Source organism: Sinohyriopsis cumingii, unplaced genomic scaffold (genome assembly GCF_028554795.1).
Source record: "Sinohyriopsis cumingii isolate HCF-2022 unplaced genomic scaffold, ASM2855479v2 utg002552l, whole genome shotgun sequence".
In the NCBI taxonomy this organism is placed as follows: Eukaryota; Metazoa; Mollusca; class Bivalvia; order Unionida; family Unionidae; genus Sinohyriopsis; species Sinohyriopsis cumingii.
This window is the reverse complement of record NW_028316242.1, coordinates 166,352-185,731: the sequence shown is the minus strand read 5'-3', so window position 1 is coordinate 185,731 and position 19,380 is coordinate 166,352. Positions and strand designations below refer to the sequence as shown.

The 19,380-nt window shown below is 33.7% G+C and overlaps 1 protein-coding gene across 1 annotated transcript in view; it reads left to right on the top strand.

Annotated features, from left to right (window-relative positions):
* LOC149770174 (peptidylprolyl isomerase domain and WD repeat-containing protein 1-like) overlaps window positions 1-19,380 on the top strand; it is a 58,016-nt gene that overhangs the window by 8,201 nt on the left and 30,435 nt on the right. Inside the window, exons 3-8 of the mRNA XM_089949288.1 lie at window positions 1,182-1,285; window positions 2,579-2,674; window positions 6,159-6,246; window positions 7,527-7,632; window positions 16,301-16,444; window positions 16,865-16,939. Of these exons, the coding sequence (XP_089805414.1) occupies window positions 1,182-1,285; window positions 2,579-2,674; window positions 6,159-6,246; window positions 7,527-7,632; window positions 16,301-16,444; window positions 16,865-16,939 (613 nt within the window). The remainder of the gene's footprint in view (window positions 1-1,181; window positions 1,286-2,578; window positions 2,675-6,158; window positions 6,247-7,526; window positions 7,633-16,300; window positions 16,445-16,864; window positions 16,940-19,380) is intronic.

The following is a 19,380-nucleotide window of genomic DNA, read 5'->3' as shown; positions in this document are numbered from 1 at the left end:
TAAGCTGCTGGACATAGTGTTATATAATATGACATTGGATATGATGTTATAAATGATACCAGATATGCTATATAATATAATATTGGACATTGTTATAAAATATACAGGACATGATGTTATATAATAAGATACTGACATAATGTCATCTAATAAAATACTGACATGATGTCATATAATAAGATACCAACATGATGTCATTTACTAAGATACTGACATGTCATTTACTAAGATATTGACATGATGTCATATAATAAGATACTGACATGACATATACTATGATACTGACATGATGTCATATAATAAGATACTGACATGATGTTGTTGTTGTGGGGTTTAACGTCATTTTTCAGCACATGATAGACTATGCATGGTGGCCAGTATTATTAATGGTGGAGGAAGAACATGGAAAAACCCCGGGAAGAACCACTGACCCACGAGAAGCTACTGGCAAGCTTTCTCACATACCCACATTGGCAGAGTCCTAGACTCAAACCCACGCAGACAGAGGTGAGATGGCAGTGATCCGTAATGGAGAGCGCTTTAGACCACTCAGCCACTCGGGGGCCCCGACATGATGTTATAAACGTATAATAGTTGGTGCCTCACAAAAAATATTAACTTTGCATTAGTTGCTTGTGCAGTGTCCAATTGTGGGCATGGTCAAGGGGTCAAAGATCCATCTCAGTAAGTGTTCATCTAATTATTCCTTAATTTATTTTGATCCCACCAGTGGCCTAGTAGTTAGAGCTTCCACCTCCAATCCATGAGGTCGCAGGTTCGAACCCCGGCCAAGTCATACCAAATACTTTAAAAAATGGTACTTACAGCTGCCTGTTGCTGCATAGACCTGTTAAAGCCCTAAATTACTGGACAGATGCCAGTTAGACTTACTACAGCCCTAAACATCTGGACAGACACTGCATGGACAAATTACAGCTCTAAACATCTGGACAGACACTGCATGGACTTATTACAGCCCTAAACACCTGGACAGACACTGCGTAGACTTCTTGCATATTACAGACCTAAACATACACAGCTGGAGACTGAGTACTCTGTTTAAAAAAAAAACAAAAAAAAATTGTTTCTGGAACAAACACTGAAAAAGTTGAAAATGTTCCCTATAATTGAAATCTTGACTAAGCTTATTCTAATTAAAGATAACTATTTTTTATTTCCAGAACAAATTTTATCATCACAACAAGTATTGATGGCCATGTAAAATTTTGGAGGAAGGCAGAAGAAGATGGAATTGAATTTGTTAAACATTTTCGCAGTCATCTAGGTAGAAGTATTTCTAATTACGAATTGCTGAATAATTATTACTATTGTGCTTCTTGTTGTACTTGCATATTACAAACTTCCTTTTACCTCTATTGGTCAACGATCAGAAGAACTGTTGAGATTTTCTGTTGTCTGTCATCTGTACATTAGCACAAGTTTGTTATCACTACTCCTCCTGAACTTAGAACATTGCTTTGGAACTTTATAGGCACATTTATCCCATTGTCTAGTTGGTCCTAAATGAAAATGGTGCTGCTTGGACATCTATTGTGGCCACAGCAGAGGCCATCTTGAAGATCTTGTTATTTCTACTCCTTCCGAATGGATGGTCACATCAGCATAGGGCTTTTACTGTAAGACTTCTCATGATGTCTTGGTCCTAAATGTTATTGCTACTTCACCTGAATGGTTGGTCATATCAACAAGAGGTTTCGCAAAAAGACTTCTTATGATGTCCAGTTGGTCCTCAATGGAAATAGTGCCAGTCTGACATCCAGTATGGCCATGATGACAGCCATCTTGAAAATCATGTTATCACAGCTCTATAGAAAGTGAAAATGGTGCCAATCTTACATCCTGATATTCTTATATTGGATTGCTGGAAATTCATTTTTGTCAGTAAAGCATCAATTCCTTCAAGGGACTCTTTGTTTTTGGACTTGAACTTGTAAACAAAACCTTTATTTTTATAATTAAGCAATGATGTTGTTGTGATTGTATGTATACGTATAATTTGCATGCCATTATTGCTTTGTTCATTTGTTTTATTTTTAAATTTTGGAATTTGGACTTTTTGTTTTGCAGGGTAGATTAGCATTTAAGTTTCACAAACATAATCTGGATTTTGTCAGTTTGAAAGTAGTATAAATGTTTTTTTTTTTGAATATTTTATTGCATAAAAAAGGACAAAAATATTCATATACAGTATATGTATTTAAATAAAACATCATACCTCATTGCCATTGATGATTTATTAAACTAGAATATTCAAATTTGGATTTATATAATGTATATAAGTTGTCTTTTCTTTTTCAGGTACGTAATATTGTAATAATGTTATCTCATTAGAGTGGTTCATTAATTCGTTGTAGCTATTGGAACAATGTTCTTCATTTTTGTGCTTAGAAGGCCGGGAAAAATATTACAAAATTGCTGTTTTTAAACAAAATGGTGCTGAAAATTGTATGCAGTAAAATGCATTGAAATATCTAATACAAGTTCTCCATCTTTTTTCAGTGTGTGATAGTGTACAAATAAAGGCATGTTTACCACACTATAAATGTTTTTGTTGCAGGTTCCATTGAGTACCTGTCCATTAGTAACAATGGAGAATTGGCCTGCACTGTCTCAGATGACAAATCTGCCAAAGTGTTTGATGTTGTTAACTTTGGTAAGTTCTCCTCTTCATTACCCAAACATGTTGCACTTTGATAGTCTTGATTTTTCGAAACTTGTAATGGAGTAAATATCTACAATTTTATTTTTCACTCACCTGCACACTACCACACTATCACCCATAACCATCACACACACACACACACACACACACACACACACACATTGAGTTTGTTTCAGAGCTGCATTTAGGATTCAAAAACTTTGTTGTTGTGTACTCCTTCTGGAATCTCATACCAAATATGATCATGCTCCTGCAGTTAGTATAAATGTTGTCATTAAACCAGGATTCAAGACCTTCATTTTTCTCAGTCATAAAAGGTATTATCACCTTCCATCTAGCAAAGTAGATGAAGATCATATTGCAAGTATAACATAGTGACAATAAACAGACATGGCCACTCTTGTGGCCTAGTGGTTAGAGCATCTGCCTCGGATGCAGTAGGTCTCAGGTTCAAACCCCGGCCGAGTCATAGTAAGACTCATAGCTGCCAACCCTCACGAATTTGGTGTGAATTTCACGACTTTTTCAGTGATTCACGGATTCACGCCTTAAGCTAAAAATTCACGAATTTTCCAATCCTCAATTATTTTAAATCTTTAATAAAATAACCGATTTCCCGTTAAGCGCTAGTCGTGATATTCGCAGTTGCCGAAACGGTCCGGTACTGCTGGTCACGATATTAGTAGATCTACAGCCGATTAGTACAGTTGGCCCGGTAGCAAGCATTTTAGCCTATTTTAATCTATATGTATAAGAGTAGTTTTACAAATGCTTTTGAGAGAAACTGGGGCCTAACTGGAAATTTGCTCCGCGCATGCATCAAAACACTGATTTGAGTTACCATTCAGCATAGCATGTAAGATCTTGAAAATGTCTTCACCACCAAGGAAAAAGAAATGTATTACTCAAAAAGTGAAGTTTAATTTGGAATATATCAAAAATTGGCCGTGCATTCTACCATTAGACATTGATATTCATTCATGCTTTTTGCACTCAGTGTGCCATCGCAGAGACGATGTGAGGAAGAATGTCAGTTGTAAAAAACATGTAGAAGTTGGGAAAATTATGAATTCGCAGATTTCAGCTCTGGAATATTTTAAACCATTGGCGGAAGACCTGCAGGCTACCAACGCTGAAGCATTATTTGTGAGTTTTCTTGTCGAACACAATCTACCTTTATCAGCTGGAGACCATGCTAAACATTTGTTCTGACAAATGTTCCTGGACTCGAAAATCGCTTCCAAATTTTCCTGTGGAAGAACCAAAAATGCTGCAGCTCCTGTGCATTCCTCATAGCAACAGTGACAGCAAAAGAGTATTTTCTTTAGTGAGGAAAAATAAGACACACGTTAGGGCCTCCTTAGCTGCAGAAAATTTGTCAGCAATTTTAGTCCCCAAGATCAACCGGCAGGCAAGAAGTCGGAACTGTTTAGAAAACAAATTTACGATCAAGCAGTTGAGGAAGTTCAAGTCTGCCACAGTATCATGTCTTGATAAATAAATATTTCTGCATATATGTAGTGTTTTATTTTTATTTTGCGAACTTGATATAGTGTAGTATTGACGGTCGGAGTGGATGGAGTTATTGTCATGGTATTTTTCACGAATTCATGTCCAAATTCACGACTTTTTATCCCTATTTTCACTAATTGTGAGCCAGGAAGGTTGGCAGCTATGTAAGACTTATAAAAATGGTACTAACAGCTGCCTCACTAGGCACTCGACATTAAGAGGTTAGTGTTAGGACTGGTCAGCCTGGTGTCAGGATAATGTGTCTGGGTGGAACATGATGCTACATGTCTATGGCATGATGCCCCAGTGCTAGACATCACTATAAACTGCCACACTCCAGACATCATAGCAATATGACTGAAAAGTTGTTAAAGCTATGTTCAAAATCCAAATCAAATCCACATACATAAGCAGACAGATAAATAAACAAACAGATGAACTGAGATGATCTGTAACAATAGATTTACAAAATTGAAGCTGTAAAATACCAACAGACTGCTAGTATGATGGTTATGATGCCCATTTTGCCCTTATTTCAAAAGAAATTGTCTGTACAGTTATATTTCTGATAAAACATATGTAACCAGAAGACACTGTGTTAGTTAGCATGCCAATCTTTACAAACAAATGTGAGCAACTAAAGCACACAGAAATATTTTTTAAACTTTGTTTTAAAATAGTATGACTTAGGTTTTAGCCTTTCCTGTTATAATGTTTGGTTCAAATGAGCCCCAAGTCCAGTACAGCCTACATATATGGAATATCAGGGATATGTCCATTGTTCAACCTTTCATTCTTTGCATGGCTTGCTATCTTTATTCTTAAGAAAAACAGGAAAGATGGTTGACATCTTTAAGAAAATGCGTAACCTCTGCCTGCCTTACTTTGTTGGCATTATTGGGGAAAGAATGCAATATATATATATATATATATATATATATATATATATATATATATATATATATATATATATATATATATATATATATATTCTGTTACATTACTGATTTTTTACCATAAAACATACTTGCATGTAAGTTGTGTCAAACTGCTAACAGGATAGACCTTGATCTGCCATGGGTAATGTGCCAGCAGATGACAGTTTATGTTATTCTTTTGCTTAACTCTAACAAATTGCATAGATCCAGACCTGAAATGGCAGATGTAGGTCTTGACAATTTGCATGAAGGCCATGATGCTGATTTCATTGCTTCATTTAAATTGCTAGTTGCATGACTTTTCCATGAAATCACTTATGCTAGAGCCTAGGTTTGTCTTAAATAAAAATGCGGAATTTTCACATGGTTCATAGAATAAGGGGTTTCTGAACTCTTCATCTTTCTAAAGGAGGTTCATGGAACTATAATGTCCCTCTGTGCTCACAAGTTATGTCCAATGGCAGACAACTTAGACCCTTATCAAGCACAGGTGTAACAGGGTCCAAGTTGTGAGTTCTTACAAACTGCATAGGACCAGATCTGCTGGCACATTATACAGTGACAGATCTGGATCTTTGTAGTTTGGATTTAAACACAATTTATAGGCAAATAGATATGCTTAGTTCCTCTAATGGAAAACATTGGTAGAAATTTGTCAAAATTAAATCATTTAGATTGCTAAGGTTCTAGAATAGGGGTTCCTAGAGAGAAATTGTAGTCAGACATGCTGTAATTCTCTTTTTGAGAAAAGCATAAAATTCTGTCCTCTAACCATTGGCATGGCCACAGTTGCAGTCTTGATGAAAATCTTGTTATGTTTATCACAGGCTAGCTGACTTGTATTTCATGTATACATTTTTACAAAAGTAGTGCATTGGTGCATAAGTGCTTACCTCTGAAAGCAGCTTCTGAAAAACGTTTAAAAGGACTTTTATTGGACTTTTAAAGAATTGCAAAATTTTTGACATTCCATTGAAGTATGTGATGTTATGTTAGTCACATGGCAAATTAAATTCATTTTTCAGACATGATTAATATGCTTCGGTTGGATTATGTCCCAGGATGCTGTTGTTGGCTGTACAACTCGGGGGATGCAGTTGCTGCACTTTCCATGTAAGTCTAGATAGACTCGCATCAGTTCAATAGCTTTATAAGAAAGCTGTTTCATTTCACTGGTATTTTAGGAAGGAAATATTTTTCCCCTCAAAGCCACTCCCCGACATATGGAGTCTATTTCCAGTCAGGTAATACAGAAGGTGTCTAATATACCTTATTAGATCAGAGATGGTCTCTCTAGGGTAATGGCTGTATCTCCCCATACCTTTTACCTTTTCTCCCAAGATATTTTAATCAGGTAATGTATTTGAAAGAAAAAAAACAATTTTTTTCTAGTAAAACATGTTTCTTTGATAATACTTACCTGATCATAATACACATACACCCTCCCAGCCTCCCTGCAGTTACATGCATATAGAGAGTGTGCCTTCTCCAAACGTAACTGATGATTTCATGGGATTTGGTACCAATCCCTGTATCAAATGAAGATCACTATGTGCTACATAGATTGGCAGATAGCTTTTGCTTTTTTGGCATCATATAACAGAATCTTGTGAATGCATCTAAACTCAAAGATTTAATTGGATCATTATAAAATTTGTGTAATGTTATGGTCATCATCTTAAGATATGCATGCTGACAAATCACTGTGCTACTTTAATGTGCTAACATTTTGATATGTAGGTTGGAATTTATGGCCTGTATTCAAATTTTTTGTACTTGTTTGCATATGTGTATAGTGGTATCAAAAAGGACTGTTTCATTTGCTTAGCATTTTGATATTTCATTCACTGTTGTTTAATTTGTTTTATCAAACATATCAAAATAAATGTACAGCTCCCCCTTGCTATAATGCCATAGTTTTAGTCCATAAGTGCTGACTGTGTTATGTGCTGAATATAGCAGTGTAGTAAAAATTGTAGAGAAATCCAAATTCATGTATGTGTGTTGGAGTAAGGTTGGGCAGTAAACAAAATGCTAGTCAAACATATATATTCTGCCAAATGTGTTACGTACTGAACCACATACATGTTCGAAGAATGCATATCAGGGGTGGGAAGAAATATAATGCCAGTATAATTGATAGACCAATTCAAGTACAGTGGTTTAATTTTGGTTATTGCATCCATAACATTATACCAGGAATAGCATCATAACGAGGACCACTAGAAAGAGGGATTGCTGTTATTTTATAAGAGCAGAAATTCACCAGATACTTTTTGTGTTGATGTTGCATGAATGCAAACTACACAGAATACTCCAAGAGACCATCATAATTACACAAAGTTAAAAGAGAATCATTTACATTTATTTAGTCAGAATCTTTTCATTTGCAGATCTGAAAGAGACACGAGTAAAATCCATGTATATGATGGTAGAGGAAGCAATCAACCACTGAAAACAATAGAGAAATTACACTACAAACCTGTCACACTTATTCAGGTAAGAAAGAAGACCAGTAGCTGCAAGGTAAGATACCATAATCCGTGACATGTTGACTGACTGATGGTAATTCTTATATCTAGATCATTCCTGGTTAGATTCATCTGGAATAATTTAGTAGTAACAATGATTTTATTCTTTTTTTTTGAGGGGTCTGTCATACAGAAGACTGCCAGTGCCAGTTTCACTCGGAGCAGGCATATATGTATAATGTTTAACTCGCATTAGCACAATCTTTGCTATACAGTGTCAGTTTGACTCTGAGTAGTCATATATGTATTGGGTTTAACTCACATTAGCACAATCTTTGCTATACAGTGCTAAATAAGTTTAGGTATCCACAAAAAGACACACTTTGCAAACCTTCAAATGGGTAAAATACTGAAAATACAAAGCCCAGTTATTTATATTAACCATACTCATCTAAACTTTCATTCAAAAGAATAATACCATGCTTTGATAAACTTATGTACTGATAAATCATTTCACTAAAAATTCCATTTCTAGAGGATTCCTCAGGGGCACCTTACAAAGGGAAGAACTTCTGAGTGGCCAAAATATTGGAAGTTCATTATGTCATCACCTAAATTAAATTATGACAAATCAGCTGTTGACTTGACATTATATGCATTATGAGTAGATTTGTGTGAAAGTTGGTGGGAATTGGCAGAGACACTTAAAATACATATTTTGAATAAAAGTTATCAACATATTTCTTTTGAAAAATAGTGACATGCTTATAGAAACAACTTCTGGTGTCTTTGCTTTGGCTGACAGTGTATCAATAAACCTACACAGTTCTGAATATACCATTGACCTGGGGCAATGGTAATATTGTCTGACTAGAAGAAAACTTGCATAATTTTGACCATCTCTGGTTATTAATTTATCACAGGTCTCACTCATGAAAATGTGTAGTAGCACATTAAAAAGGAATTTTAAAAAAATTTAATTGAAGTCTAGATGACTGAAAAGTATAGCTAAATGCAAATGAAATTCAGAAATTGAGGTCTGGGTATGGAACTGTCATTTATTTTATTATTAATTTAATTTACTAAGCGATATTGAACTTGGGCATTGTTAAGAGTAGAAAATGCAAGGTGCAGATCTGTCCAGGACCAGGGACTGTCACGTAGTAGATTTGTACCCAGTCAGAACAAAAGGAAGAGTGATTTTTCTGAGCCCTAGATGGAAAAGACCAATTTGAAAAAACTGAGAATGAGATTATCACTAGAAGATTTCTCATGATGTCTGGTTGGTCCTAAATAAAAATGGTGCCAATCTGATATTCAATATCTTTTTATCACTTCTCATAAATGAATGATCCAATCAGTATGGGGTTTTCGCTGAAGGACTTGTGAAGACTTGGTCCTAAACGAAAATGGTGCTGATCTGATGTCCAATATGGCACTGTAGTGTCAGTCATGATAATCTTGTTATTGCTACTCCATCTGAATGAAAAGTTAAATTGCCATGGCATTTTCACCAAAATTATTTTGATGTCTAGTTGTTCATAAACAAAACAAAGGCACTGCTTGCACATCCAATATGGCAGCACAGTCGCCATGTTGAAAATCTTGTTACCACAACTCCACCTGACTGGATGACCATATCAGTAGGGAGTGATTACTAAATGACTTATGGTGCTTGGCTGATCCTAAATGAAATTGGTACTGCTCAGACATCCACTATAGCCACTACAATGGTAATCTTGCAAATCTTGTTATTGTTACTTCTGAATGAATGGCTGCTCATATTGATACTGTACTTTCACCAAAAGACTTCTCATAATGTCTGGTTGGTCCTAAAATGGAAATGGTGGATATAAAATATGACCACTGTGTTGAAAAAATTATGTTGACTTCTTCAAAACAGAAGGTTGTATCAGCATAGGGTTGCCATAGAAGACTTCTTATGGTGTCTTGTTGTTCCCAGATTGTGTCTTCACTGGCTTGAATTACATTTTGTGTTTGATATTTATTTCCCAGATTACTTTTATGCTAGAATTGTATAATTGATGATGATATCAATATCTGTTTATCACACCCATAGAACAAAAAAATTCTTGTCATGACCTACATGTATATTTAATCTTTACCGTCTTTAGTCAAGTGTTTACATTTTTGCTCATGACTGCTCAAGTTTTTGGCATGCTGAATGCATACTATCCTTACAAGAATTATGAAACTGGGTGATTGGGTTCATTTTGATAATTTTTACATCCTTTTTGCAAAATGAGGCCTTGGTGATATATATTTGTTATGCTTAGTAACCTTGTTACTATTTTATGTTAAGAGTCGTTTATGTTCCAATCAGGAAACAATGTATGTTTCTCCATTCCCTTTGACTAATGCTTCATGGCAACTACCTGTTCTAGTAGTTATCCCTCAGTCATGCCATCTCATGTAAGGAGAATGATTTTCACCCTTTACATGAATACCTATATAAAACATCTTCGGAGGGGTTACCAAGGTAATTGTTGGATGCTCATGAACTTTCTCCTTTTACCTGTTATCCTAATGTTGATGTAACTGGGTAATGTATTTGATGGAGAAGGTAAGTTGTTATTGCAAATTGTGTTTCTCTGAGAATACTTGCCCATTCAAGTTATGCTCTCCCACAAAATTTAAACAGCTTTGTGAATGTATCAGTCAATTAACTGATATACATCTGGTTTATGGGTATCTACCTAGCAGTGACAAGTGGAGGTAATTATAATGGTATCTTGGAAGAGTTTATTCCCATAGATACTACTTTAGTTGTCTGTATTGCATATATATATAGGAAATACAAATTTGTTCTGTCATCCAGGTTTGCAGGATTTGGAAGACAGTGGAAGTTTATTCTTAACATTAATATGTTTGAATAAATATTCTCAGAGAAATAATTCACAATAAAATTTCCTTCTTTCAGGAGTTTTCATGGATTTCATTATTGCTTCAAACCACAGAATTAAAAACTAATGAAGCAGTTAAATTTATCTTCAGCTGGAAACATGAATTGTTATGGGGAAAGTCTTCAAAATATCCATTGATTTATCTTTAGCTGGAAACATGAATTGTTATGGGGAAAGTCTTCAAAATATCCATTGATTTATCTTCAGCTGGAAACATGAATTGTTATGGCAAATGTCTTCAGAATATCCATTGATTTATTTTTTATCATGCTTTTATAGAATATCGTGTTTAGATTATGAATCCATTTCTGCAGATAAATGTACTTTAGCTAAATTCCAAAGTTTAATGTCAAAATTAATGGAAAGTCTAAAGGTACTGACTGAATTCCTTCTCTTGTCTAGACTTATTTTGTTTTTATATGTTAGAAGTAGCTGACCTGTCATTAATATAGATGCACAGTTATGTTATGAAGTAAAAATGGATATTTGTGCAGTATGTGGTCAAAAACAGAAAAATTGTCATTGTTTTCCTTTCTAAAATTTCTAACTTATTAAAAACGCAGAAAGTAGGGATCTGCCCATCCTGATTTTTTTTCTAAGCATATTACAAGAGATGAAATCACCTCATATGCTTCTAAATGATGAAAAAAGGATTTAGAGATACATTGCACACATCACTGATTACGGAAAATACATGTTTCCTTGATGGAAATTAATATGTCCACGCTGTTATCCATCACAGACCAGATATAATGGTCATTGTTGATGTCCATGTCATGGCTTGTAGTGAATAGATCAAGTTTTTTTGCCCCATTTGGAACGTCACAGCAGTATAATTATGTACTGGTGGACATCTACTACATTGCTTGGAACTTACCTGTTGGCTGAGCTACATTAGGCAGTGCATAATGTTCTTTTTAAGTTGTACAAGTACTATTTAACATTAAAAAACACACCTACTTAAAGACATTGATGTTCGTATGTAGATAGATAAATTTCCAAGCAAAGAATCCCATAAGAATGTTTACACAAAATATAAAAGGTTTAATGATACGATGATTTTAAGTGAGAGATTCTGATTTTAAGCAAACACAAAGAAAAAGAAATTTTATGTATTAGCAGGTTTTTATGAGAAGAAAGTAGACATTAAAGCAGTATGTAACATGATTGCATGGACTAGTTATTCTGTTATTGAAATAAAGAATGGGAGAAATACTGTGATTTTTTTTGGGTTTGCATTCTCCCATTGAATTGAAATTGTTTGCTTAAAATGTTCCCATGCAATGAAATTTACATAGCTCTGTCCAAAATGCAAGAAGAGTTCAACCTTTCATCTTCAGATTTACATGTACATGTGGATACATTTTCTCAAGAAGTAGACACATGTTTACCTTCACAGCTCTTTATATGCATACTCCACTAAGTAAATACTGCTGTATTTATTTTACAGCAACTCAAAAATATGTACTTATTATTGATGGTTTGGTCATCTGATGAGTTTAACATGACCAGATTGACTGGTGATAAAAAGCATAATCAATTAACTATTTTTAATAGGAGATAAATTTGTATTATTTTCCTTTGATGCAGATACAGCTTAATTTGTAAAGTACCTTCTTTCAGTCCACATGACAAATACTCCAAAATTGTTCCTGAATGTTGAGCAGATATTGTGTGTTATTAGTGTAGAGCAATATTGTTTTGTCATTATTGTAGTTGCTAACATATTATATTTAGACCCAATTATCCATATTAAAAAGTTGTTGTGAATACAACAAGAAAAAACATTTTTGTAGCCAAAGAACACAAACTTCAAGATGTGTATTTTAATGGTTTAGCAGCTGAGCAAACAAATGTGAAATTACTGAAGTTATGTCAGTTCATTGAATCATTGGAACCAAACTATGTTTAAAGTTAGACATACATGTACACAGAACAGAAAATGGGGTCAGGCCATTTAGTAAGTATGCAAGTGGAAAAACATTGTGCGTTTTTCATACTCCATTAGAAGTTAATTTCTCCACAGCATCCATTTTATTATCATTGTCATCTTTTCAGATTGAATGGAAATGCCCATTATGCAAATTTTGTTGTGAAATGAATATTTATGGTAGATATGATTGTATTTACTGTGCAATAAATACTCATTAGCTTTTTTATGTTGGTTTAGCTTTAGCTTCATATATAGCAGAATTTTGTCTTATTCACAGTTTCTTTCTTTAACTTATATTGCATTGTGCACAAGTTGAACACATTATGTCTATCGATAATGCCTTATATATTGCCTGAAATTCTTAGCCATGTGTTTGCCGAGGCAATAAAGTCTATCAATAATTATTTTTGTTAGAATAAAATGTGACTTGATATTTTTTAAATACTTTTAATGCTTTTAAACAGGCGTCCGAGGTAGAACTTCATTATCTACTCAGAACTGGAACTGAAAGATGTTTTGGCTTCAAAAGTTGTAAATCCCAACTGTTTTGTAATGTTTAATGTCATTTTTCAAGTCAGCCAAAAAATGTTGAGGCTTATATGAATCAAAAGTTATGATGAATAATTTTTCTCACTATCTCATTTGTGCAATAATAAACTCATCTTATTTGAAAGAAAGATGCATTTAAAAAATAAAGAAAATCAGTAGCGTAGTAGAGCTTTTGTTAAACATGTCATAGCTATGTGCTGCTTTGGTAGGTTTCTACTCAATGCACTGTGTCAAAAGATTAATGGAGAAAATAAAAATGTTATATGGTTTGCTGTATATAGAAACCAATTTGATGAGAAAATATCGCAAATTAAGCTCATGGCATTTCTCAGTCCATATTATATGTCCAAATTTATGTAAATTACAAACTAATATGATAATACTTTTATAATCTTTGGGGTTTTTTAAAATTCATAAGATAATGTTTCTTTTAAAACATTGGTTGTAAAACTATGATGTCTTCCTGACTGAAAATAGTTACAGCTGACTTCAGAATAAGCATGTCACCCAGTGTCTGGTGCAGAACAATGTGATCTTTTTAAAAAAAAATGACTGATAGAGTGCTGCATTCAATACTGTTGATGAATTTCTTTTACACTTAAAAATGACCATACTTGCAACTCACCAATGTAATTTCTAAGTCTACAGATAAAGCTGGAGAAAAACATTAATAGCGTGACGTGTGTATCTTTATTGTATTATGTTTGTATATGATGCCAATTGATTTTATAATCCAGTAAACTCTAGAAAACTTATGACATATATGTCATTATATCCCTCATACTTGCATGTATGCGATAAATCTTATGATGTTTGTTGGACATAAACTTTTTCAGATTTTATCTAAAGATATTAATAATAGCTATCTTTCATGTAATAAGATGTAATAACATACAGAAATTTGGATTGCATTTGTAATAAGATGTAATAACACAGAAATTTGGACTGCATTTGTAATAAAATGTAATAACATACAGAAATTTGGACTGCATTTGTAATAAGATGTAATAACATACAGAAATTTGGACTGCATTTGTAATAAGATGGGGCTTTGGGTTTTTTTAAAATTTTGTTTATAGCTTTCAATAATTTGTTCATAAGGGGCTTTGGAAATGGTATGGAAATAATAGTGTAACTATGACAAATTAATAACCAGTACAGCAAACAATGTTGTGGCATATAATTTATTGAGAAAGGACATTGAAATTTCTGCTGGATGCAGAACAGTATATAAATTTCCATGTGGATGTAACAGGTACATGTGCTTGTTGTTGATCAACCAGGATGTACATTGTAGACATTATAGCTAGGCAGTTTTTCTGATTTATGCTTTGTCATTGACAGGGCTTCAAGGATATTGTACATGTGGACATCCACTGTTCATATGCGATACTTAATCCCCTGCCCCCTGCAGCCTACATCCACAATAATGAGTAGGCAATCCATAGTCTGTTATGTATGTACTGTATAGGTAGAAAGTCATCAAGGGACAATTAGAGAGATGGAACGAGGGAGAGAGTGAGAACTGAGATGAAGATGAAGGTGACTATTGAGAAATGAATTTCCCATTTCATATTATCCAGAAATTTGGACTTCGAACACATGTTCATTAAACCTTTGCTTTATAGAATTTTGGAGAAATAAGAGTAGCCGATATAAAGTATAATGTGCTTAGATTGTATTGTGTTGTAGATAAGGGGTTACAATTAATGTGGACAAATTCCACTTGAATAATTTTAAAAAACACAGGTTTATTTGTGAAAGTCTAACAAGACTATTAATATTAGTGTACTCATTTTCTCACTATAGCTTATATAATGTAAAACTTGGAAATGATACAGAAATCTCCCTTCTGCATTTGATTGCATAGTATTGTTGTCATTCTTTCCAATAATTGTGATTTGTTTCCCATTTTTACCGTCTTGATGAATTGATAACTATGTTGACCATTATAGATGTAGCATTGTTTAGTTTGTTTCATTTCAACAGGGTCGCTGTTCATTTTGTAACTTAGGTGGCGCTCAACAATTTCGTATTTTGCATAGGGTTAGAATTTTAAAGAAAAAGAATTTCCCCAGCTTTCCTCACTGGCTATACTGGCTTTTTAAAAAAGACCTTGTATATCTTAGGTATAATTCAAAGAACCTTTAATTCCCTTTATTTTCATGTATGATTGATGGGTGTACTATGGGTTATAGGGTATACAGCTTGGCCTTACTTCAGATGTGCACCTTTCAAAAAAGTGCTAGCTCTACTTGGTCATTTTCACTTCCTGAACTTCAGAGGTAAATTGTATAATAAAAGAGCTGATAACTTTTTTTTTACATTTTATATATTTGGTAATTCCATCATTGTACTTTCAGAAGCTGGTATTGTCTAGTCTGGCAAAATTCATTTTCCCTATTTTAATAGCTGCTTTGGATAGTGTACTTTAGAGTAATTCAGGCTGATTTTTTAGCTCAAGGGAGCAGTCATTTTAGTTAGCAGTGTGCTTAGATCATGTACAGTTTCCAAAAGTACAATATCCAAAGAAATATCATTCACATTACATTAATGTAGCATAGAAGTACACCAACATTCTCTCCATTGTGTATGTTTTAAATGCGAACAACTTCACCTTACATACGTCGCTCTCTCAAAAGTACATATTAACTTAACTACAAATTCTCAACACTATAATCTCTATGTTAGTGAGTTCTTTGTTCTCATAATACATTACTTTTGCATAGCTATCAAGGGAGGTAATACCTGTGCCAGCATTTGTAAGATTCATACTTTTAAATGCAATTATTTGTTGTTTTGGGGGGTTTGTCATTTTTCAGCTAATGATAGGCTATACATGGCAGCCTGTATAACAGATAGAGGAAAAACCTGGGAAAACCTCATTAAGAACCACTGACCCAATGGAAGCGACAGGCAGTTTTTCTCACATACCCACATTGGCCAAGTCCAAGACTCAAACCAAAGTGGACAGAGGTGAGATGGCAGTGATTGGTAAAGGTTAGCACTTTAGACCACTAGGCCATCTGCAGCCCTGCATATATTTGTAAACAATGCAATATAAATTGATAATGAGAATAAATATCAGGTTTTTTAGATATGGAAGATTAAAAAATAAGCTTAAATAAATACCTCCATAATTGATATTTATATACAGACAATACATGCAAAACCATGAACATTTACACCTGTATATTCACAGTCAAATGAGTGTTAGGTTTGTATATTGTTTCACCAATCAGTATTCATATGTCTTCACATGTATAACCAGATTCTCTGTATTCTTGCAGTACAGCCCAGTGTGTGATGCTGTGATATCAGTAGACAAAGGAGGGATGGTTGAATATTGGACAGGACCCAAAGGGGACTACAAATTCCCCAAAGGGCTAGATTGGGAGTACAAAACAGACACAGATTTGTATGAATTTGTAAAGGTGAGTACATGGAAGCATTGTTAATTTAGACTTCTTATATCAGTATGTACATGTTCAAGTTTTTAAAATAAATTTTTGCCCTTAATTTTTTTGTTACTGTCTGGGTGATATGGCTTCCATATTATGGAAAGAGTCAGATCAGAATTGTTTACAATAGAATGAGTTTTTAACATGCATTTTATATACTTAGCTATTGCTTCTGGAATCTGAGTGAAAAGAATGTATATTTTCTAATAATTATATTCTGAAGGAACATTTAAAACTTGTGATGATATTCATTGTACAGGAAAATTAGTGCCATATGTTTTCTGTATACTTACTACCTATGTAGAAAATAATTATTTGATACTTATTTTGACAAGAAAAAGAAACTTAACTCATGGATGTAGATAATTCTTTCGTATTTTGGGGGTTTTGCAGTGTCAGTCAGTGCCTACAGGTCTAGCCTTCTCACCCGATGGAAAACAGATAGCAACAATAGCCACAGACAGGAAGGTGATTAATAAAGAAATTATGTTGTTATCCCAACTTGATATGTATAAAATGGATGGCATGCATATGATAGAACCAAATTTTGATCAGTAGATTGGCTTCAAAAAAATAAATTTGGCATTCTTCAACAGGATTGAAAGCAAAGTAAGTGCGTTTTTGTCATAATATATATTATCTTCATAGTAATATACAACAGCAAGTTTTGAACATAAATTGGATTTAGATTCTGTGTACAAGTAATTAATATGGGTCAGTATATTGTCATTTAGTGAAAAAGGAAGAGTTGTTTATTTTGTAGTTCACTGCAGAGATTATTATAATAGCATCCAATAGCATTTTTAGTTTCTTTCACAAGATTACTGTCTTGTGACCACTGATGGCATTCACTGTAATTATTAAGCTTCACGCTTAACAGGCTGTCAATAGTTCTCTGGTCCTTATTTGCCCCAGGATCACTTTGTATCTTGCAAAGAATGTTTAATGCCTTCCCCGTATCAGCATTAGAATGTTGTAAATAAAAGGAAAACTATGCTCAGGCTGCAATGAACTTCCAGCTTCAGTTTCCCGTTGCTGGTTTTGTAAGGTTGCCAACTGCACTCCAGTAATCCATCACATTATGTTCACTCCATGGAGAAAGTTCCTGATAAGGACTTTAAATGGATTACTGAGTCTCATCCTCAAATTTAAAAAGAATCAAGATTGATTTAGACTTTAAATAAACAATGAAAATCACATGATATATTTATGCTTTTATGAATAATATATCCCAATTTTAAAATTAATTATCTTGTAATGTACTGTTAATGATATCAATGAATGGAACTGAATTTATGTGCAAGAAATACAAAAGATTCCTATGTTTGAGACACACTATGCAAACTCTAGACCATTGCCTGCACATACTTAAAACTCTGACCTCCATGCACTGTTGACCTTGTAGTATTTCTTAACTATTGGTTTCTTAAGAGAAAGCACATGTTTCTACATTTTGCCATGAATTGAACAAAAATTGTAAGAGCTGTCATTAAATGTTCCTCTTAAAACATCTTGAACAATACAAAAACAATTAAACATAACAGAATTGAAATACTTGCCTTAGTGTGTCTGCCAAAGTAATTTATTATGGTCGATCTTATTTTACTTCTGGCAGTGGCCAGCCAAAATTTATCACATGCTCAGAAGACATCATGACCACCTTAATTACTTATAACACCTGAAAAGACGTCTGGCATTTGAGCTTCAACTCCCCATATTCCAGCATTAAGGTAATTAATCAACAGCTTGTTATGTACTCGTATAAATTATTCTTTACTCATATAAATTATTCTTCAACAATGGATCTGCAATGCATCATTGCACTGGTGTAACATTTTCAGTCCAGAAATGGACTGGTTCTTGTGGGCTTCTCAAGTGTGTTGATAGCAGAGGTAGAAATGCTGTGGTTAGGTTTTTAGATTAAATTAAAATTTAAAAAACTCGTTATTTTTAGAAGTGGTAGATATAAACTGTAAAACAGTATGTGCAGTAGAGGGCCTTTAAAATGGCATATTTAGCCTATCACCAGTTGAATCATATGTTTGGGATTGTGATGGTGAGTTGTGATAGTTTTGTTGGCTAGAACTGGTGAGACTGGTTGTATTAATCATTGTATTGTTAATACTGATTATGTTAATCACTAGGATCATTAATACTGATTGTATTAATGATTAGCAATGGTAATACTGATTGTATTTTAATCAGGGTATGAAAAATGCTTTGTCTAGAAGTCAGGAATGTGTGCAGTTGATATACATCTTATTTGTGTATATTTTCATAGAAAACAAAACAGAAACATTTTAAAGAGGATACAGATTTTTGACAAATATTATTCAGGACAAGAATATAATTATTCATTTTCTCCAGTCCATCTGAAATTGAATATATGGCATATTTCTTTGTTAATTTGGTATTTTTATTATTTCCTTTATATAATAAACCTGTAGTGTTAACTATTATTCAGGAAGATTGTATTATGGTGCATGACTGCAATATCTTTAAAGTTCTGAGATTTTCTGTTAATATTAATAATACATTACCTGCTACTGTGGCATTGATTTATTGTTGTATTTCATTTTCTTGGCATTAGTCCCCAGTCAAAAAACAGTTCTTCTCCCCTTGAATTAGTAATTAGAAGCTTAAAATAAAAAACAACATGATCTCAACATGATGCTGACAAATGGAGTATTATTCTTCTTTTCCTTAGACTACATAAATTTATACATGTATCTTGATCTCTCAGCACTTTATCATTTAAGTTGTCTTTTTGCATTTCTCCTGCCAGGTTTAGCTTTTTCAGTATTGTATTTGTTAATTTATTGCCAGACCTTGCTTTTCTATGCTTCTGTGTGCATTTTCTTAGCTTTAGAGGGTTTTGAGTAAATCGTTAGTGAAGCAGTGTTTTATGT